The sequence below is a fragment of the Caretta caretta genome, chromosome 12 (genome assembly GCF_965140235.1).
Source record: "Caretta caretta isolate rCarCar2 chromosome 12, rCarCar1.hap1, whole genome shotgun sequence".
NCBI classification, from domain to species: domain Eukaryota; kingdom Metazoa; phylum Chordata; order Testudines; family Cheloniidae; genus Caretta; species Caretta caretta.
The window spans coordinates 2,936,297-2,959,588 of record NC_134217.1 but is presented as its reverse complement, the minus strand read 5'-3'; the positions used below and the strand labels follow the sequence as shown (position 1 = coordinate 2,959,588).

Below are 23,292 nucleotides of genomic sequence, written 5' to 3'. Positions count from 1 at the left end.
GTTTTGTTCAATATCTTCATAAATGATCTGGAGGATGGTGTGGATTGCACTCTCAGCAAATTTGCGGATGATACTAAACTGGGAGGAGTGGTAGATACGCTGGAGGGGAGGGATAGGATACAGAAAGACCTAGACAAATTGGAGGATTGGGCCAAAAGAAATCTGATGAGGTTCAATAAGGATAAGTGCAGGGTCCTGCACTTAGGACGGAAGAACCCAATGCACAGCTACAGACTAGGGACCGAATGGCTAGGCAGCAGTTCTGCGGAAAAGGACCTAGGGGTGACAGTGGACAAGAAGCTGGATATGAGTCAGCAGTGTGCCCTTGTTGCCAAGAAGGCCAATGGCATTTTGGGATGTATAAGTAGGGGCATAGCGAGCAGATCGAGGGACGTGATCGTTCCCCTCTATTCGACATTGGTGAGGCCTCATCTGGAGTACTGTGTCCAGTTTTGGGCCCCACACTTCAAGAAGGATGTGGATAAATTGGAGAGAGTCCAGCGAAGGGCAACAAAAATGATTAGGGGTCTGGAACACATGACTTATGAGGAGAGGCTGAGGGAGCTGGGATTGTTTAGCCTGCAGAAGAGAAGAATGAGGGGGGATTTGATAGCTGCTTTCAACTACCTGAAAGGGGGTTCCAAAGAGGATGGCTCTAGACTGTTCTCAATGGTATCAGATGACAGAACGAGGAGTAACGGTCTCAAGCTGCAGTGGGGGAGGTTTAGATTGGATATTAGGAAAAACTTTTTCACTAAGAGGGTGGTGAAACACTGGAATGCGTTACCTAGGGAGGTGGTAGAATCTCCTTCCTTAGAGGTTTTTAAGGTCAGGCTTGACAAAGCCCTGGCTGGGATGATTTAACTGGGAATTGGTCCTGCTTCGAGCAGGGGGTTGGACTAGATGACCTTCTGGGGTCCCTTCCAACCCTTATATTCTATGATTCTATGATTCTATGACATTGGTGAGGCCTCATCTGGAGTACTGTGTCCAGTTTTGGGCCCCACACTTCAAGAAGGATGTGGATAAATTGGAGAGAGTCCAGCGAAGGGCAACAAAAATGATTAGGGGTCTGGAACACATGACTTATGAGGAGAGGCTGAGGGAGCTGGGATTGTTTAGCCTGCAGAAGAGAAGAATGAGGGGGGATTTGATAGCTGCTTTCAACTACCTGAAAGGGGGTTCCAAAGAGGATGGCTCTAGACTGTTCTCAATGGTAGCAGATGACAGAACGAGGAGTAATGGTCTCAAGTTGCAGTGGGGGAGGTTTAGATTGGATATTAGGAAAAACTTTTTCACTAAGAGGATGGTGAAACACTGGAATGCGTTACCTAGGGAGGTGGTAGAATCTCCTTCCTTAGAGGTTTTTAAGGTCAGGCTTGACAAAGCCCTGGGTGGGATGATTTAACTGGGAATTGGTCCTGCTTTGAGCAGGGGGTTGGACTAGATGACCTTCTGGGGTCCCTTCCAACCCTGATATTCTATGATTCTATGAGTCACCTTGCTGCTGTAGCTGTCCCAAACAGGCTAACCTGGGAGGCTGACAGGCTAGGTCTTGCTATGCAGGATGGCACCTAGTAAATCTCTGTATGAGATCTTGCCAGGTTGTTGACGTGGTCTGGCAGGTCTCCGAGGCGCATCCTGGACTGTGAACTCACTGAGTCCTCCAAAGCCACCACCCTGGGCTGTCTCTCACACGGTGATACTAACGGGCCCTGCACTCACACAGCCGTCCACTGGCAGGGACACACCCAACTGAGCTGCATGAATGGTCTCGCAGCCACTCATGACCCCACAATGGGAAGGCTCCAGCCAATTCCCCCCCACCAGCTCCCCAGTCTTGCACCCCAGAACTGTACTAGTTTGCACTGGTCAGGAGCCTGGCCAGTGTAAGTTCATTACCTAGTTCCCCACTTCGTCAAAGGAAAGTGGGCTGGTGTCAGCCTTTGTAACATGAGCAGATTTCCCAACATTAAAAGTAAATTTATTAACGACAGAGAGAGATTTGACGTGATTGTAAGTGGTAGGCATAAAGATCAGAGATAGTTAAGAAAATAAAGAAGAAAATAAAAAGGTAACACGCATTCTAAATCCTAAACATTTAGTCTAAGCAAGAGTTGAACGAAACAGCTTTTCTCACCCTGACGGACGGTACAAGCAGGTTACAGTTTTGTAATACACAAGCTGGGAACCCCCAGCCTGGGACCAAACTCCCCCAGTTCAAAGTCTTTGTCCTCCAGACCTTCTTCCGGGTGTTGAGTTGGGTGGGGGCGGGGAAGAGGCTCTCTTTTTATACCTTCTTCCAGCTGCCAAAAAGGTCCTCGCTGTGACATGCGGGTCAGGCAGTCTCCATTGCTCAAGCAGTCTCCATTGTGTACGTGCCTTCTCTGAGAAGCCTCTGGAAGAGTGGATTGTGCGTTGATGAGCCATTAACGACCAGCTGGCTATTGATGGCTACTCCTTTGTTGTAACGGAAAGGCTGGCTGTGGGTGTTCCCAACCTCACACCACATTTCAGTATCACATATAGCAATACCTCAGAGCTTTGCACACAGTGGTAGCATACATAATCCAACAGGATATTCTTGTTCAACAAATCAAGACTTACAAAATGAGACCTCACAAGGCATCCTTTGTACAAACACGACATATTCATATCATGGTGGTGAACTGAAACCCGGGACTAGAGGAACCTTGCTGTCCCTTCTAACCCTGCAGTTAGATGCAAAAGTGTGACACCCCATATGCTGTGTGCTGGGCAGGGGGATGGGGTGTGGCAGGGGTTTAGCTGTCACTGGGGTGTGATGGGCAGGAGGGGATGGGATGAGACAGGGTGAGGGTTAAACTGAGGCATGTGTTGGAGCAAAGTGTTGCCTGGAGGTGCACCAGATGCGATGCTTTCAGTTAGCAGAGGCTGTGTCTATCGGTCTGCTTTCGGCCCAGCCCATCCGAGTTCTGCCTGTCTTCCAATCATGAGGCAAGAGCCTGGCTACAACAGCCTCACACTTCAGACCTGGATCTAAAATGTTGTGCCGGGGGCCCATATCCAGTTCTCTCCTGATGCTGTAAGCAAGCCCCGGCCCTTTGGCCCAAGTTCTGGGCCTATTTTGGAAGGCTTGAGCACCAGTAACGCCAGTCTGCCCTCGCAGGAGTGAATAATGCCAGAGGGAAATCCAGAGAACAGACACTGCCTGAATCTGTGCTGCTCTCTCCTGAGCCTGCTCCCTGCCCCTGCTGAGTTACTGACGCCCAAGCTGAGCTTAAGGGAGAGTAGCTGAAGAGCCTCCTTCCTGCCTCTGCTCAGGGGTCAGGGAAGTGTGGCAAGGGAACTCCATAGACACACAGAGCTCCTCCGGTTCGATGGACTGGGGATGGATAATAAGGCAATCTGGGACCACAGGCACACTATGGTACCAGGCCCTCCATGGCTGTATCCCCAGAACCCTGTGCCCTGTCCCAGCCCCGGCTGGGAGTAGAGGTGGCAGGGGGGCCTCCACTCCTAGAGAGGCAAGAGAAGCGGTATGGAGCCCCGTTGTCTCCACCAAGAGTAGCGGGGTAGGCTGTGGGGACATTCCGGACATACTTCAGCAGCCCGGTGAAACTAGTTAGATATGTGGGCTAGGCCAGCTGCATTCTATTCCTCCTGTTACATCCAGCCCTCTGCCAAATCGGGTTTGGTGGGTTGCCCTGGAGCAAAAGGTCTTGGAGATAGCCCCCTTTTGAGAAACAAGGGGCAGTTTCCCCACTCCAAGCAATTGTCGTAGACTCTCTGCAGACTCAGGCAGACATCACTGTGTTGGTTACACTTGGGCCATGTTTTCAAGCTTTTTTTTCCAACCACAAAGGCTAGAAATTCATTTTGTTTTTTTTTTCTGAATGTTTAAATTCTGATATAATCACATGACTCCAGGAGCTGGGCCTCTCCACCCAGGCCTTAATCCGGCACTGCCTTATGCCCATCACTGGCTCAACCACTATTAACCATATGTTTGTTTTCCTTGCAGGAAATGGCTACATTGAAGGCAAGGAGCTGGAAAACTTCTTCCAGGAGCTGGAAAGTGCTAGGAAGGGTGCTGGAGTGGTAAGAAAAATACATTTCCTTTCCTCTTCCTGCTGTTCTTCCTCCTCTTCTTTGTTCCCTCCTTTCCTGTTCTTCTCCTGACCTGAGTCTCCTGCACAGCTCAGTGTTGCCTCATTCCCTATGAGAGCTGCAACGAAGAGCCATTCTCAGGGAGCTGGAATCTCTGCCCATCACCTGCAAGTTTTAGGGGCCATGCCCAGTAGTGACAAGCAAATTTCAAAAGGACTCAGGGGCTTGGGTCTGACCTGAGATTGGCGTGGGGTCCCAATCCTGGCTCCAAACAGCTCTGGATGTTGGAAAAGTCTGGTTCTGAACTCCGTATCTCAGGCCTACTTCTAGGGTACCTAAAATCCCAGTGTGGGTGCCAAGCTAAACCTCTTGATGATGATTGGTCCTGACTCTTCAAAGTCAGCAGGATTTGGCTAGGAATCAATATGTGCCTTACCAATTTATACTTGGGCAAGTATTTCCATATAATGAGAAGTTAGGGTATTTCCCCCATATGTTCACATTATTACACAGTTGGGTTTAAAAAAACTATGGCCTCTCTGTAAACACTGGAAACATCTGCTGCAAATATGCGTTTGTAGGCTGCACTATCTGTGTTGCCAACTCCCGTGACTTTATTGTGTCTTGCAATATTTGATGTTTTACCTAAAGCCCCAGCTACTGGAGTCGAGTGATTACATGAGAATGTGTTGCAGCCCCAGTGCCCCAGCTACAAGAAGGGGTTGTGTGTGACAGGTTCTGTAGGTGGTGTACTCCCCTTTGCGTCACTTTTGACCCCGCTGGCCCAGCATAGAGCTAGCGGTGCAGTGCTGCAAGGAGCAGGGTGGTCGCTCACTCTTCTGCGTCACCACTGATGTTAAGGCCCCAGCAGCTCGCAGGGCCATATTGCAGTGGACATTGGAAATTCAGGTCATGGCTACTTGTGGTTAGTAAAGAACAGTTTTAAAATGGTCACTACGAATACGTTTCTAGCCCTCAGGCTTTGCAAAGAGCAGCTTGAGAATGTGACACGAGGACAACCTTAAGGTTCCAATATCAGCAGGCAAATAAAAATCACCCCCAATGGGTTATTTTTTCCAAAAACTCGTGATTTCTAAGCCAGTCTCCTGATTCTGGGGGGGGCGGACTTGTGATTTTTAAGCATCTGGGGTGGGTTCAGGCGCCAGTCCTCGCTGGCTAAGGACCAGGCTGAAATCCATTCACGCCTCAGTCAGCTGAGAGAGCCGCTGCTGAGCAACTCAGGGTATTTGCTATTTTCAGACCCTAGCTACCAGCTCTGCAGTGTGAGTCCAGTCTCTGCTAGTCCAAACTGGACCCTGAAGCCACTTGTCCCGCGTGACAGCACAGAGCCCGGCCACCGAGCCAGCTCTTATCTCCTTCCTTATGAAACTTTTATTCTAGCCCTGACATCCACAGATGGGTTTTGGGAGGGGGTGTGTGGAAGGGGTGATCCCTAAAGAGCCTCATTTATTCCTCTCATTTTCTGCTCCCCTCCTCCCCAATATCACCCTCGTATTCTGGGTCATGGTGCCGTCTCTCTGGCCAAGGCAAGCCAGAGACGAGCTTTCCCTACAACTCAGCCCCCTTTCTCACACCAGTGTGAGACCGAACTAGGCTTGCCCGCTGCCATGTGATCATCAGGCTGGCACAGGTGACACTGAGCCTGGCAGCCTGCTGGCGGATGTCTGTGCAATATTCATTGGAGCATATGCAAGGCTGCAGATGGAACTGACAGCATAAATTATGGAATCACTGCAAACACGATCTCCACTTCTTCCAAACAGCCTTGGAGAGCAGGGCCTCACTGCCTCGGAGGGGCTGTGGCATAACCAGACTGCTGCTTTGACTGTTCTTTCCTTCTGGGGCTGTGCTCCCTTTACAGGGGGTTGGATGTAAGCGCTGAGAGGGCAGCAAACTAGCTCCACTTTGTGCTGCTGTCCCCTCCACACACAGTTTGGGGTCCCCATCAGCCAAGGTTTGCTCACTCAGGCCAAGCCATTTGACATGGCATGAGTGCAGACACCTATTGTGTGCCTGTTCCTTAGCGGATCCATTGCCCATCATCCCCTGCTGACCAAACACTGCTCAGCCCCAATCATTACACTGCCCCCTGCCGGCCAATCAAAACCCCTTGCCTAACCAAGGCCTCCTTGGGTTTAGCCCAGGTGGCCTTTCCTACTGCTTTGGCTGTGCAAAGGCCCGAAGGTAAGAAGGCATGGCAAGCCCATGCTGCTTTAAAGAGGGACCCACCCATCCGATTATTCGCATACGGAAGAACTGGCCCCAAACAAAAGTCAATACAATTTTAATAGCACCTGGCATTTGAGGATCTCCAGCCACTGTGTGTATGGAGATTAATTAAGCTGTACAGCGATCCTAAGAGAGAAATAGGATTAGCCCCATTTTTAACAATAGGGAAAATGAGGCACAAGGAAGGTGAAGAGACTTGGTTAAGGCCACAGAGCAAGTCAGTGGCTGAATCAGGAACAGTATTCAGGAGCACTAGCACCTAGTTCCTGCTCCTCTAACCACTGGACTGCACTTCCTCTGCTGAGCAGTTTTTTAGCATCTAATTTGGTCTCTTCTAATGGTTGAGACACTCTAGCAACAAAAAGAAAAGGAGGACTTGTGGCACCTTAGAGACTAACCAATTTATTTGAGCATAAGCTTTCGTGAGCTACAGCTCACTTTAGTCTCTAAGGTGCCACAAGTACTCCTTTTATTTTTGCGAATACAGACTAACACGCCTGTTACTCTGAAATCTAGCAACAAAGCCTCATAACTCGTGATCTTTTCTCTTGTTTTCAGAGAGTAAATGACAAGCCAACTAAGGCAGAGGGTTCTGAAAAGAGGGTGACCATTAAACTTCAATCTGCTGCTTGGGGAAAGGCTGGGTTATTGTTTTCCAGCTCCTATGACTTGCAATCTGAGTAGAGCTGGATGTGGGTAGTTTGATTGTCTTTCTCCCCTGGTACACACAATATTCTGCTTGCCCATGTCATAAGTGTCTCCAGTATCTAGCCCTCCAGGCTTGGTCTCAGCCCCAAGGTGATGTTTGTTTAGGAAAGTTTCTGCAAAATCTACTTTGCCATTTTTGAGTCATTAACAACATTGCCAACCCCGCAAAAATCACAGGCCAGCGCCTCCCCCCCCCCCCCCGCCCAATCACAAAAATAATAGATCTGGGGTCTTTATATTTGTCGTTGGAGCCTTTAGGGGCATCACATTTTCCAGCTTTTCTCCACACACCCAAGGGCTCAAATCCTACTTTTTTTTAAATGCAAGCTGCAATTCTCCTATTATCACATGACTCCAGGAGCTGGGGCTTGACGAGAAAACACCAAACAGTGTGAGCCTCACAATAAATCACAAGAGTTGGCAATGTTGAGTTAACGTTGGAGTCAACAGGAGCTTTAGACAGAGTCGCCTTAGCAAAAGTTATATTAATAAAACCTGACCCTGCAACCTCTCCCCGCCCAGAGGATCCCCAATGCCATTAAAAGGACTGCTCTGGGTAGTGAGTGTTACGCTCACTAGTAAGGGTTTGCAGCCTTTACAGAGTAATCTGTAAAGCTGGCTGTCATAACCATACAGCTAAGGGTAGCCTAGAATTCCTCCTTACCTGTGAGGAGTGAAGTAGTTCAAATAACCTGGTTGGCACCTGACCAAAAGGACCAATGGGGAAAGAAGATACTTTCAAATATTGGGGGGAAGGCTTTTGTTTTTTGTGTGTTCTCTTGGGAAGCAGAGAAACATCAGGTCAGAAAACTCCTTCTCCTATAAACCATCCTAAAAGTCCCTCATATTACAAAAATTGTAAGTAAAAGCCAGGCAAGGTGTGTTAGATTATCTTTTGTTTTTTGCTTGTGAATTTTTCCTTTGCTGGAGGGAGGTTTATTCCTGTTTTTCGTAACTTTGAAACTAAGCCAAGAGGAAGTTCTGCTGTGTTTTTGAATCTTTTGTTACCCTGTAAAGTTATTTTCCATCCTGATTTTACAGAGGTGATTTTTATTTTTAAATAAAATCCTTCTTTTAAGAACCTGACTGATTTCTCTATTGTCCTAAGACCCAGGGGTTTGGGTCTGTGATCACTTTGTAACCAATTGGTTGGGATATTATTCTCAAGCCTCCCCAGGGAAGGGGGTGAAGGGGTTTGGGGGGATATTTTGGGGGAATAGGAACTCCAAGTAGTCCTTTCCCTGATTCTTTGTTAAATCACTTGGTGGTGGCAGCGGACTGTCCAAGGGCAAAGAATTTGTGCCTTGGGAAAGTTTTAACCTAAACTGGTAGAAATAAGCTTAGGGGGTCTTTCATCCAGGTCCCCATATCTGAACTGCCTAGAGTTCAGAGTGGGGAGGGAACCCTGACACTGGCATTAGCTGGCCAGGGATACATGGGCAGCTCCCTTTCCTGGTTTGATGTGAGGCTGGGTTGTTACTCACCTCAAACTCATTGAGATTAGTGTTCCCTGCAAGCTGCCAGTCTGCTCTCTTGGATTAGATGGGAGCACTCTTGGGGTTAAGGCACTGACCTCAGTGCAGCAAATCTGATTCAGATCCTAGCTCTGCCCTTGCTGCCCTGAGTCTCCCTCAATCTCACTGAGCCTCAGCTTCTTAGCCGGGAATGAGACTAATTCTTCTTGTCTAGTTACATTGTAAACTCTTCCAGGCAGGGTCTGTCTGTGTGTGTGTGTACAGTGCCTAGCGCAATGGGGCGCATAGGCACAATTGTAATAATCATTTAACCCAAATGCGTTGAGGTAGGATATTCCGTTGGCTCTCCTGCCTTGGGCTAAGAGAGAAAGGGACTCCTTACTGATGTACTGGCTTGTTCGACGTCCAAGCAGTGTCCTTCCCATTTGCTGTTCTCTCTCATCATTTCATGGCTCGAAGCCAATGCACTGACCAGACACAGTGCGGGAAGCACAGAGGCCCTGCTGGAGTGCAAGAGGGACAACCTTCTCGCTTTGTTCACAGGACTCTAAGAATGGCAACTTTGCAGAGAAGATGAAGGAGTTCATGCAGAAGTATGACAAGAACGCAGATGGCAGAATTGAAATGGCAGAGGTGAGTGGTGCTCGGGCCAGCATCGCACCCGCAAGCTGCTCTCATCAATACTACTATGCTCAGGGGGAAATCCTGGCCCCACTGAAGTCAGTGAGAGACTTGTCATTGGCTTCATTGGGACCAGGATGTCCCACCGATGCTGGGGGATTAGATCCTAGCATGGACACATGGATCCTCTTGCACTCCAGAGGTGGGGAGTGTGAATCTTGCCACATGTTGCATTAGGCTGCCTTGTCAAAGTAGCCTCAGGGAGTCAGGTGTCCAGATCCCATTGGATTTCCATGAGATCTGAGCACCTGATTCCCTTAGGCACCTTTGAAAATGCAGCTCCCCGCCCCACCACAGCTCACCTCTGCCTCCTCCCATGAGCACGCCTTCCCTGCTTCTCCTCCCAGCACTTGCCACCACGACACAGCTGTTTCACAGCGTAACAGGCTGTGGGAGGGAGCGGGGAGTAGTGGTAACGTGGCGTGCTCAGGGGAGGAGGCACGGAAGAGGTGGGGATTTGGGGAAGGGGTTGGAATGGGGGAAGGGCAGAGGTGGAGTTGGGGTGAGGGCAGGGGAGCATGAGCACCCACCGGCACCAGGAGAAGTTGGCACCTATGCAACAGGGACAAGTGCAGAGTCCTCCACTTAGGACAGAAGAATCCCATGCACCGCTACAGACTAGGGACCGAGTGGCTAGGCGGCAGTTCTGCAGAAAAGGACCTAGGGGTTATGGTGGACAAGAAGCTGGATATGAGTCAACAGTATGTCATTGTTGCCAAGAAGGACAATGGCATTTTGGGATGTATAAGTACGGGCATTGCCAGCAGATCGAGGGACGTGATCGTTCCCCTCTATTTGACATTGGTGAGGCCTCATCTGGAGTACTGTGTCCAGTTTTGGGCCCCATGCTACAAGAAGGATGTGGAAAAACTGGGAAGAGTCCAGCGGAGGGCAACAGAAATTATTAGGGGTCTGGAACACATGATTTATGAGGAGAGGCTGAGGGAGCTGGGATTGTTTAGTCTGCAGAAGAGAAGAATGAGGGGGGATTGGATAGCTGCTTTCAACTACCTGAAAGGGGGTTCCAAAGAGGATGGCTCTAGACTGTTCTCAATGGTAGCAGATGACAGAACGAGGAGTAATGGTCTCAAGTAGCAGTGGGGGAGGTTTAGGTTGGATATTAGGTAAAACTTTTTCACAAGGAGGGTGGTGAAGCACTGGAATGGGTTACCTAGGGAGGTGATGGAATCTCTTTCATTAGAGGTTTTTAAGGTCAGGCTTGACAAAGCCCTGGCTGGGATGATTTAACTGGGAATTGGTCCTGCTTTGAGCAGGGGGTTGGACTAGATGACCTTCTGGGGTCCCTTCCAACCCTGATATTCTATGATTCTATGAATCCAATAGCCATGGGAGAAACATCTTCTGAACCCCTGGCAACTAATGTGGCTGCCTTTTGTCCTGATGCATGAGTGGATGCTCATTATGGATTGTTATCCCAGCTAGTGTAACAGCTGCTGATGTTCTCACTATTCATATACATGTTTAAGTCCTCCTTCTATCCCACTAACATATTGTGGCAGGGAGTTCCACTGGCTAACTATGCATTGCATAAAACAGAATTTCCCTGTAGAAGTTGTTGAACAGCTGTAGAAGTTGTTGATTTACATTTCATTGTCTGCCCCTTTGCTCCCAAGTTATGAGATTGGATAAATGGGAACCCTCCTCTCTCCCAGTAATTATTTTATATTCCCCCTCATTCGTCTCCTCTCTAAAGAAAAGCATCTTAATCTTTTTAATTTATCTTCATATAGTCTCTACAGGCTTCTAATCATTTCTGCTGCCTTTTCCTGGACCATTTCTATTTCTGCTCTATCAGAGGGACAAGAACTGAACCCAGGAGGCCTGGTTCTCACTGCTGCAGGAAATTATTAAATCCAAGAGCTTAGTGGGATGTAGAAAAGGATTAGACATTGATAGGAACAATAAAAATGGCGTAGCTAGAATAAGGTTTGAGAAGGGCTATAAACTCTTACATCAACTGTCAGGTCAAAGATGAAGCTGATCTTTCAGGGCCAGTGGTATAAACTCATACCTGGGATGAGGTATCAGAGTTGTATCTATTTTGCATGATTGTTGAAATATGAGAGAGAACTGTGTGGCATATTTTTTAATGAGGCAGTAGTCCCAGACTACGGTCTGCAGAGCTCTTCATGGTGACAAGTGGGGAGTTGGCTGGTCCCACAGATTTGGCTTCTCCGTGTTTCCAGCTGCTGCGCTGCATTAAAATAAGATAGAAATACCTGGGCAGGCAATATTAGTGCTGAGTGTAAGTGTGATCTGCACTCTGGGTAGTAAGGAATCTCAATCTGTTGCCCTGTAGTGGCTGATCTACATAATAGCAGGCTCTTACACTGATCATCATAATCCCCATTTGACAGATGGAGAAACAGAGGCACAACGCAGCAAAGTGACTTGCGCAACGTCACCCACCAGGCCAGTGACAGAGCTGGGAATATAACCAAGGTCTCCTGATTCCCAGTTCAGTGCTCTGTCTGCTAGACCACACTGCGTCCCATAAGAGGTGTACGAGTCTGCGAATGCTGACTTCTCTAGCTCAAGTGGTGGAAGCTCATTGCAAGTGGGGGAATGGTCCCACTATTGTGAGGACCTTTCCTGGCTTCTGCACTACCCCAGTGGAATCAGATAGCGAAAAGACCTGAGTCCTCACTCCCACTTCCTTTACCCAGAAACCTGCCTGACCTTAAGGACAGTTCTTTCACGCTCCCATGTGGCAGAGTGCTTGTTACCCGCAATAAAGCTGGGCCCAGGATTCCTGGGAGGTTTAACCCTAGTCTTGTCATGGTCACTTAGGCCAAGGGGTAGGGGTATTCTCTCTGCACCAGCCACAGCCCTAGCCCACTGATCATTACTCATACTAAACTAAATACAATTTACTAAACAGCAACTAAGAAAAATGGAAAAGGTTAAAGGAACAAGAACCCCCCCCCCAACCGGGCCTGGGGGCACCACACACAGCCGGCTCTGAGCCTAGCAATGTGTCCCCTCGCTGGGCCCTCTGCCCATAGCCCCCTTGCTCTCCCCAGCCGCTCACCACTCTCTTCTCCGGTGTTGCTCGTGGCATAACAGATGCCTGCTATCCCAGCTCAGCCCTGGCTCCTGTCGGCACGCCTGGTCTGCACTGCACCAGCTCCAGCTCCGACTCCATGCTGCTGCTGCTCTGCCTCCAGCTCAGCTCAGGCTGCTGCTCTCCTTAGCTCTGCCCTACTGTGACCCAGGCAGCTCCACCTCACAGGGAGGACAGAGCCCCAGGCTCCTGACTCCCTCACTGGCTCACCTGCCTTTTCAACTGGGTGGATCATAGAATCATAGAAACATAGAATATCACGGTTGGAAGGGACCCCAGAAGGTCATCTAGTCCAACCCCCTGCTCGAAGCAGGACCAAATCCCAGTTAAATCATCCCAGCCAGGGCTTTGTCAAGCCTGACCTTAAAAACCTCTAAGGAAGGAGATTCTACCACCTCCCTAGGTAACGCATTCCAGTGTTTCACCACCCTCCTAGTGAAAAAGTTTTTCCTAATATCCAATCTAAACCTCCCCCACTGCAACTTGAGACCATTACTCCTCGTTCTGTCATCTGCTACCATTGAGAACAGTCTAGAGCCATCCTCTTTGGAACCCCCTTTCAGGTAGTTGAAAGCAGCTATCAAATCCCCCCTCATTCTTCTCTTCTGCAGGCTAAACAATCCCAGCTCCCTCAGCCTCTCCTCATAAGTCATGTGTTCCAGACCCCGAATCATTTTTGTTGCCCTTCGCTGGACTCTCTCCAATTTATCCACATCCTTCTTGTAGTGAGGGGCCCAAAACTGGACACAGTACTCCAGATGAGGCCTCACCAATGTTGAATAGAGGGGAACGATCACGTCCCTCGATCTGCTCGCTATGCCCCTACTTATACATCCCAAAATGCCATTGGCCTTCTTGGCAACAAGGGCACACTGCTGACTCATATCCAGCTTCTCATCCACTGTCACCCCTAGGTCCTTTTCCGCAGAACTGCTGCCTAGCCATTCGGTCCCTAGTCTGTAGCTGTGCATTGGGTTCTTCCGTCCTAAGTGCAGGACCCTGCACTTATCCTTATTGAACCTCATCAGATTTCTTTTGGCCCAATCCTCCAATTTGTCTAGGTCCTTCTGTATCCTATCCCTCCCCTCCAGCGTATCTACCACTCCTCCCAGTTTAGGATCATCCGCAAATTTGCTGAGAGTGCAATCCACACCATCCTCCAGATCATTTATGAAGATATTGAACAAAACCGGCCCCAGGACCGACCCTTGGGGCACTCCACTTGATACCGGCTGCCAACTAGACATGGAACCATTGATACTTACCCGTTGAGCCCGACAATCTAGCCAGCTTTCTACCCACCTTATAGTGCATTCTTCCAGCCCATACTTCCTTAACTTGCTGACAAGAATACTGTGGGAGACCGTGTCAAAAGCTTTGCTAAAGTCAAGAAACAATACATCCACTGCTTTCCCTTCATCCACAGAACCAGTAATCTCATCATAAAAGGCGATTAGATTAGTAAGGCATGACCTTCCCTTGGTGAATCCATGCTGGCTGTTCCTGATCACTTTCCTCTCATGCAAGTGCTTCAGGATTGATTCTTTGAGGACCTGCTCCATGATTTTTCCAGGGACTGAGGTGAGGCTAACTGGCCTGTAGTTCCCAGGATCCTCCTTCTTCCCTTTTTTAAAGATTGGCACTACATTAGCCTTTTTCCAGTCATCCGGGACTTCCCCCGTTTGCCACGAGTTTTCAAAGATAATGGCCAATGGCTCTGCAATCACAGCCGCCAATTCCTTCAGCACTCTCGGATGCAACTCATCCGGCCCCATGGACTTGTGCACGTCCAGCTTTTCTAAATAGTCCCTAACCACCTCTATCTCCACAGAGGGCTGGCCATCTCTTCCCCATTTTGCGATGCCCAGCGCAGCAGTCTGGGAGCTGACCTTGTTAGTGAAAACAGAGGCAAAAAAAGCATTGAGTACATTAGCTTTTTCCACATCCTCTGTCACTAGGTTGCCTCCCTCATTCAGTAAGGGGCCCACACTTTCCTTGGCTTTCTTCTTGTTGCCAACATACCTGAAGAAACCCTTCTTGTTACTCTTGACATCTCTGGCTAGCTGCAGCTCCAGGTGCGATTTGGCCCTCCTGATATCATTCCTACATGCCCAAGCAATATTTTTATACTCTTCCCTGGTCATATGTCCAATCTTCCACTTCTTGTAAGCCTCTTTTTTATGTTTAAGATCCGCTAGGATTTCACCATTAAGCCAAGCTGGTCGCCTGCCATATTTACTATTCTTTCGACTCATCGGGATGGTTTGTCCCTGTAACCTCAACAGGGATTCCTTGAAATACAGCCAGCTCTCCTGGACTCCTTTCCCCTTCAAGTTAGTCCCCCAGGGGATCCTGGCCATCCGTTCCCTGAGGGAGTCGAAGTCTGCTTTGGATTCGGAGTGTTGGCCTCTCCCCATTGGCCCCGGGGACTGACAGTCTCTCGATCCTGATTTCTCTTTGGCCCTTCCCCTTTTTCTTTCGATAGTGGGTGGGAGCTGACCAAAACCCCACTAAGTTTCAGTGGGGGGCCAGCCCCCCACTTCCATTCTGCTTTCTGCTCAGTAGGTCCTAGATTCGAAACCCATGACTGCCCCACGTACGTGGCTACACAAGCCGTTACTGTGGTTGCCCCAGGGCAGCTGTTCAGCAGGAGAGTTAGGTGCACACAGTGATGAATGGGAGAGAAGATGGTGGTAGAGAGACGCTCCCTGTTATGGAAGAAGGAAGAATTGAGACCTTTCAAAGTTTTGGCCCAACCGAGGGGGCATGGGGACATCATTTGAGCTCCCCGCCTCAGGTGCCAAAATGTTGTGGGCCGGCCCTGGTCCACACACTGTGACGATGTTGGCAACTCCCTGTGCTGTAGGAGGCTAGGCACCAAGGAAGGGATGTCCCTTTAAAATAAGGGCAGCATGTCCAGCTGGCTGCTTCCCTAGAGGTGGATTCGCTTTTCTGTACTCTGCCCTCCCTTCCTGTGAGTGATGAGGCACTAGCTCCCAATTTCAGTCTCTACCTTCTGTTCTCTGCCTCTCCTCACATTCCCTTCCCCACTTTGCCATCAGTGATTCTGACTCGCCTGTCCTCATCCCTTTCCCCACCCTTGTGCCTTGTGCATTTTTGCCTCCCACCCGCTTCCTCCCTGTGACCATCAAGGAGGCACTGTTGTGTCAGCACGGATCCTGCTAGCCTGACGCACACTGACTAGTACCATTAACTACTCGTGGACCAAAATGCTACTCCGCATGAGTCAGGCCCCAGGCCTGGGCCCTGCGTTTGAGCCAGCACATGCAGAGGGGACCAGTAATATGTAATTGGCCTGACTCTGTCATATCCCAACATGCTTCGCACTGTGCGTCCTGATGACCATACCAACGAATTACCAGTATTCATGTAACTGCATCTCATGTACAGTTGCTCATGGGCACAGCAGAAGCCGAGCAGGGCTTAGGATGGCAGCAATTCAGCTGAAGCCAGTCACATCCATAATGGGTGGGATTTGCATGAATCCACTGTTGGTTTGCAGAACCAGACTTCATTTCTCTTTCTGAGGGGAGGACTCTGACTGGGGGGCAGGGATACTGTATATACCATCCGATGAAGTGAGCTGTAGCTCACGAAAGCTTATGCTCAAATAAATTGGTTAGTCTCTAAGGTGCCACAAGTCCTCCTGTGCTTTTTGTACATACCGTGGGCAGTGGGGGCTATAAGATCTTTTGCTCCGCAGTCTACATCCTTGTAGCTTTATAGTATCTGAGAACTTGTCAGGACAAACTCCTCCCTATTGAAGTCAGTGGAGTGACACCGGATCTAAATTTTCCCTACCTGCAGAGGGAATGAAATTGCTCTGGTGAGTTGCTGTCATGACAAAGCCAGCTATATAGCCAGGATGTTCTCAGTGGCTAGGACATGGTTCCTTTCAGCTGTTACCGCTAAATGAAAAAATCAAGGAAGCCAGTCACTGTCTCCTGAAGGTCTGTTGCCCGCTCTCTCGATTTACCAGGAAGCTCCACTTTATTATTTTCCTAATAAAAAGGGGGCTCCTGCCAATCTGAGCTTCTAAAGAAATCTTCTGTCCAGCTGCTCGCTTGCCCAGGCCTTATTAAAAGTTGTCCAGCTCTTTGATTAAGACAATGATGCTATCTTGGGAGAAATGACTCAAAGTTAAGACAGCTGTGAAAAGGGCACTGAAAGGCAGACAGACAAGGAGAACTGAATTGACTGAAAAAACAGAGGACCCTCACAAAGTTTATGTCTCAGTTTTATCTATGGTCCTTTCAAATTATTAATCTTCTTTGGAACAATTCTCTTTGGTCCTAACTGCCTTGATCTTCAAATGTAAGGTTTTGTTAAAAAGTTCCCAACCCCATTGCTAATGTTTTCATGGGTTTTCCTTTAAAAATGTCACTAAAAATAGTTTTTTATCTGGATGTAAACAGTTCCCTCCTGTGCTTGAAACCCAAACAGTTTCTGTCTAAAACTGACTAGGAGTGCACATGTGAACTTGTCTAGCTTCTTTTCCCAGTCCAAATGGAAAAAAAGCTCAAATTGTAAACAGTGTCAATGATGAAAATGGATTTTTTAGGATTCTTTTGCATTCAGTAATCCTCGGTGGTGTCAATAGTACATATAAGGACTTTTTTTGCCTCACTTTTAAATTCTCCTTTTCTTGATCACCAAAAATTAAAGTGTAAAACAGTGACTTTTAAAAAAGCTTTAGGTAGAACAAAGTGTTTAGTAAAAGGAATGAGGAGGACTTGTGGCACCTTAGCGACTAACAAATTTATTAGCCATAGAAAGTGTTTCGTGTGACTAGCCTCCCCCAGTTCGTTCTGTGGCAGCACTTTACTGCCTAACACGATTCTGAGAGCTGGGCTCAGCATCATCAAGGATGCAGGTGCAACAAACAAGGAAGTAAAAAGGAGCCACAATACTTTCAAACTCCCTTAGTAATGCATGGAGAAAGTGTGTTGCATTACAGCGTAACAAACCTCATTCTTAGCTGTCAGCAGAATTTAAGGCCAGGACCTTAACACAAAAGCACAGACCTCAATCACTGGAGCTAATAGTTTAACTGTTAGCTGGTAGCGGCAGTAGGCTGTTATTCCCTAGTGGACTAGCCATTAGAGAGGAATGTAACATGCACTCTGCTAATGTGTTTCATCAGGAAGAGACGCTAGGGAATTATTGCAAACAACGGAGATGGGACTTGTTATGCTCTTTCCATGCGCAAAGAGTGACCATATTATTTCAGTCTCAGTGACTTATTTTAGGTTATGCAAAACAACAAAACAATTAAGAGCAAAAGTAAATTCGCAATGACAGAGAGCGAGCACAATGTATGTGTCTCCTCTGCAACATGCTGCATTGACTCTCCCTCACAAAATGGCAGTGGCCTGTGAAAGCAGCAAGAATTACAAAGATGCAGTAAGAAGGAACACAATCCTATTCTGTCACCGTCTACACGCACCAGTGGGATGGGCCAAGGATTCTGTGTATGTTGTGTGACTAACCTTCTACTCTGCTCACTGATGGCTTTGCTGTCCCTCTCCCATCCCCAGCTGGCTCAGATCCTGCCCACAGAGGAGAACTTCCTGTTGTGTTTCAGACAGCATGTTGGATCCAGCTTGGAATTCATGGAGGTGAGTAGAGAGCAGATTTTTATTATTATTATTCTAACAGAACCAACTCCTGAAGCCATCCTTAGGCTAAATTTCCACTGACATCAAAGGCTGAATAAGGAATTCAGCCTGTAATTTCTTTAATTCTGATGAGTTAGGTAGAATGTTTCTCCTGCATGTTAGGAGGCTGGGGGTGGGGGGAGAATGAGGCAGTCAGGCAGGGCCGGGGAAATATACTTGAACTATTACCAGGGGAATGCATTGTCTAACAAAAAGAAAAGGAGGACTTGTGGCACCTTAGAGACTAACAAATTTATTTGAACATAAGCTTTTGTGAGCTACAGCTCACTTCATCGGATGCATTCAGTGGAAAATACAGTGGGGAGATTTATATACACAGAGAACATGAAACAATGGGTGTTACCATACACACTGTAACAAGAGTGATCAGGTAAGGTGAGCTATTACCAGCAGGAGAGCGGGGGGGGTGGGGACCTTTTGTAGTGATAATCAAGGTGGGCCATTTCCAGCAGTTGACAAGAACGTCTGAGGAACAGTTGGGGGCTGGGGGGGGGGAATAAACATGGGGAAATAGTTTTACTTTGTGTAATGACACATCCACTCCCAGTCTTTATTCAAGCCTAAGTTATTTGTATCCAGTTTGCAAATGAATTCCAATTCAGCAGTCTCTCGTTGGAGTCTGTTTTTGAAGGTTTTTTTGTTGAAGAATTGCCACTTTTAGGTCTGTAATGGAGTGACCAAAGAGATTGAAGTGTTCTCCAACTGGTTTTTGAATGTTATAATTCTTGACGTCTGATTTGTGTCCATTTATTCTTTTACGTAGAGACTGTCCAGTTTGGCCAGTGTACATGGCAGAGGGGCATTGCTGGCACATGATGGCATATATCACATTGGTAGATATGCAGGTGAACGAGCCTCTGATAGTGTGGCAGATGTGATTAGGCCCTATGATGGTGTCCCCTGAATAGATATGTGGACACAGTTGGCAATGGGCTTTGTTGCAAGGATAGGTTCCTGGGTTAGTGGTTCTGTTGTGTGGTGTGTGGTTGCTGGTGAGTATTTGCTTCAGGTTGGGGGCCTGTCTGTAAGCAAGGACTGGCCTGTCTCCCAAGATCTGTGAGAGTGATGGGTCGTCCTTCAGGATAGGTTGTAGATCCTTGATGATGCGTTGGAGAGGTTTTAGTTGGGGGCTGAAGGTGATGGCTAGTGGTGTTCTGTTATTTTCTTTGTTGGGCCTGTCCTGTAGTAGGTGACTTCTGGGTACTCTTCTGGCTCTGTCAATTTGTTTCTTCACTTCAGCAGGTGAGTATTGTAGTTGTAAGAATGTTTGATAGAGATCTTGTAGGTGTTTGTCTCTGTCTGAGGGGTTGGAGCAAATGCGGTTGTATCATAGAGCTTGGCTGTAGACAGTGGATCGTATGGTGTGATCTGGATGAAAGCTGGAGGCATGTAGGTAGGAATAGCGGTCAGCAGGTTTCCGGTATAGGGTGGTGTTTATGTGACCATCGCTTATTAGCACGGTAGTGTCCAGGAAATGGATCTCTGGTGTGGACTGGTCCAGGCTGAGGTTGATGGTGGGATGGAAATTGTTGAAATCCTGGTGGAATTCCTCAAGGGCTTCTTTTCCATGGGTCCAGATGATGAAGATGTCATCAATGTAATGCAAGTAGAGTAGGGGCATTAGGGGATGAGAGCTGAGGAAGCGTTGTTCTAAGTCAGCCATAAAAATGTTGGCATACTGTGTAACAAGCTATTCCTAATGAATACAGCCTGGCGAAATCCTCGGCCACACTCTCTAGGTGAGTGGTTTCTCTGTCCAGCAGCCATGCTGGCTTCCTCTGAATGTTTTTACCTGGAGGAGAGACAGCTACATGCCAGCTGTAATTCTATCCTCCCACTGAAGGCAAGCTATAGCTATGGATACAACAGGCCAAACCTTGATGCCATTCAAGTCCAGGGACATTTTGCCATAGACTTCAGTGGGAGCAGCATTTAGCTCTACACATCCACACAGTAGTTTTGTCCTTTTTGTTGCTTGTATTAAGCAGTTCAGGATCGGGGCCATATTGAGTGAGGTGCTGTACAAACAGACAGACAGGACCTGCCACAAAGAGCCTACAGCATAATTCTAGTGTCATATTGCACTTTGTTAAGGGGACAGGTATTCTGCAAGTACCTGGGCTAGTCAGATAGTTCATGACAAGCACAAAGTGGACTGTGGGAACATCCCTGCTCCCTCATCCCAGAGTGATAGGTTGGCTGGTTTCTAACCCCCAAGTCCCAATGACTAAGGCGCACCTTCAATCTAGGAGCTTCACTGATCAGACCTGCACAACACTGGCATCCATGAACACTCACTAATCCCAAAGGACTGGCCCAGCTCACACTGTAAAACCTGGGATGGAGTTTTTGGGCAGGAGCTCTCTTTTTTGATCACTCCCAAGTCCTAGCCAGGAATCTGGACTTGACACCCAGGTGCTGCTCATTAGTGGGATGTGTTTCCTTGTGGAAGGGGAGGAGGACTTCCCTTGTGTTGTGCTGTTGAAATTCACTTTGCCAGAGAATGTTCTAAATTGCCAGGTGCTTTAAATCAGTTCTTTAGCCTCTTTCAAGAATGTGAAGAGGAGGGGAAGAGCAAGGAGATAGATCTGGGCTGCGGGAGGTGATTAATGTCCAGAGGCACAGCTGTCGATGGCTGCTGTGCTATTGGAGGTGTGGCCCAAACACGCGAGTGAGGTGCAGAAGCCTTGTCATCATCAAGGATCTTACGACACTTCTCAGAAGAGTAAGGAAGTTAGTCCCTGTGACTTGCACAAATTGCAGGTTAGATATTTATATTCTGCCTCCGTACATTTCACTCCCAGTGTTATTTGGATGGTCTCCTCTTCGCTTTCTGTCCTAAACCGTGTAGTGTTACTTTGTGCCCTCGAACAGCGGCTGTGTTCCACACAGAAGTGACAGCATTTTCGAGGAGGGTAAAATGACCTTTATCTCCTTTATCTACTTCAGAGGGACATTTCTGGGTGTAAGTAGTTAATATTTGAAAAGTTCTTTAAGAGGAGAGGATAAAAGACCCTCTCAAATTATAAAGTGATATGGCATCTCTGTCTAACAGATTCCAAAGTTCTTCATAAATATGATATGTACATGAAAATTTTCACCAGCTAGTGAAATGTAGCCGCTGTTTAGCAACGCACAGCAACACTATGCAAGAGTGTAAAACAATTATGGGAAAATGAGTATAACATGCAAATGTGATGCCATTTGATGAAACAGGAGCCTACCTATTGCCATTTAATAGACAAGTGGATTTATTGCTTAATAAGCACATTCAATTAAATATTAAATTCAGCCCACTCCACCCATATCGAGTATAATAATGAGCATGAACTCTTGACATTGTTTTCACCTGAGTACACCCAGCTCTGATAAACCAATTCCCCTCATGACAAAAACCAGTCTCTTCAGAAAACGCAAGAGACCAATGAGGAGCTGGGCTCTCCTCATGCCAGATGGAGATGGAAATCTACAGTAGGCAATAGAAAAGCACTTAGGGAGACCTCTTCTGACATACCGTGTGGGGGATACAAGATAGTGTCTTCACAGGAAGCAGGAAAATACTTTGATCAACCAACTCCTCAGAGAGAGACTGTAAACAGACTCCTGATCTATAGGGCCTGACTTCAACTGGGGACTCAGGTGTCATGGTAAAGGATGCTGTGTTAGACCTGAGATAGACAGAAACTTACAATAAATGCGAACCAAGTGTGGGGAAAAATGCACATTTCTACTGCCCTTCCCTCCCTCTTTGTCACCTCTGTTGTTCATGGGGAACAGTCTGTCTCCTCCACGGCTACAGAACAGGTTCACACTCAGTGAGCCAAACTCCTTAACGGGTTGGGTTTTGTTTGAGTTTGGTGCAGATAGTTGTGGGGTGGTTCTTATTGTATTTGAGATGGATGTGCCGATGTTGAGGCAACACACAAATCACTAGGAGAATGGACCTCATGTTGTAGGTCTGTTGCCATGATAGCTTTAGTTATTCCCATTCCCAGTACCACGAGAGGGGCTACCTGAACAGGGAAAGCTGACAGGAGTAGTCCCAGTACATTCACTGCTGTCTCCATATGTGCCTCGAGCCAGATCCAGCCCGGATGGTAAGTGGATGCAGTTCCCAGTAAAATCAGTGGATTCCCGACAAGTATGTCATAAAGCTGCTATGGCCAGAAGGGACCATTATGACTGTCTCGTCTGACCTGTATAACACAGGCCATAGAACTCATGAAGTAATTTCTGCACCGAGCCCATAACTTCTGTTTGACTTATAGTAGATCTTTTAGCAAGACATCCCGTCTAGCTTTAAAGACTTCAAGTGATGGAGAATCCATCATGCCCTAGGTAAGTTGTTCCAGTGGTTAATTACCCTTAATGTTAAATTTTCTCCTTATGTCTTGCCTGAATTGGTCTAGCTTCAGCTTCTAGCCATTAGATCGCATTTATACCTTTGTCTTCTAGATCAAAGACCTATCACTGTCTCACTATCCAAAATCTATTACTTTTTTCAGTGGGGGATCACTTGTACTAATGTGTGGCATTTCCATTGCAGGCCTGGCGGAAATATGACACAGACCGCAGCGGGTATATAGAAGCCAATGAACTCAAGGTGGGGAATGACTGAAGAGTGTCTTGGAGATATGACTTTAAAGGGCTGTCCTGTTGGTGGAGGCTATTCTAGGGTGGCATTTAGACCATACCATAGCTCTCCTGAGAGTCGTTCTCTGAGAAAAGCAGTTTGTGTGCATGTCCGCAGCTCTTGTATATCTTATGATTACTCAGTCTATCAGAAGCTAGGCTTGATCGCTTACACTGTCCCTTTGCAGCTCCTGATCACTTCAGCCTGCATTGTACTTCACAGTATAGTGCCTACTCCTGCTGCCATTGAAGTCAAATGGGAAAACTGTCATTGACACTGGCAGAAGCAGAGCTGGGCTCTCAGGCAGATGTAAGACAGCTTCAGTAAGAGTCTCCCATTAGAATAGCTTGGGGAGATGAGCTGATAAAGATCAGCGGTCTGCAACTGTTCAGAAACAGTTTGCCCAGTGACTTCTCTGCAACACCACTGAATGCCAATGGGGTTGCACAAATGCAAGCAGTAGAATCTGCACTACGGACCCACTCCATGATGGCACTGCATTGTCTTAAGTGACCACTGTAAAGCAACCCCAAAGTTTCCATGGCAGTTTGGTGTAGTCTTTAAAGAGCCTCTGCTGCTAGGTAGGCAACTGATTTCTGCTTTGCCCTGTGGGTGGTGGCTGAAGGCAGGTTTCACTGTGTATTGTCTATATTACCCCACATTATAAGACTG

General features: G+C 47.6%; 1 protein-coding gene across 1 annotated transcript in view; it reads left to right on the top strand.

Moving 5' to 3' along the window:
- The window catches only part of CALB2 (calbindin 2), a 67,216-nt gene that overhangs the window by 33,662 nt on the left and 10,262 nt on the right, over window positions 1-23,292 (top strand). Inside the window, exons 2-5 of the mRNA XM_048817211.1 lie at window positions 4,004-4,080; window positions 9,066-9,155; window positions 17,847-17,927; window positions 22,534-22,590. Of these exons, the coding sequence (XP_048673168.1) occupies window positions 4,004-4,080; window positions 9,066-9,155; window positions 17,847-17,927; window positions 22,534-22,590 (305 nt within the window). The remainder of the gene's footprint in view (window positions 1-4,003; window positions 4,081-9,065; window positions 9,156-17,846; window positions 17,928-22,533; window positions 22,591-23,292) is intronic.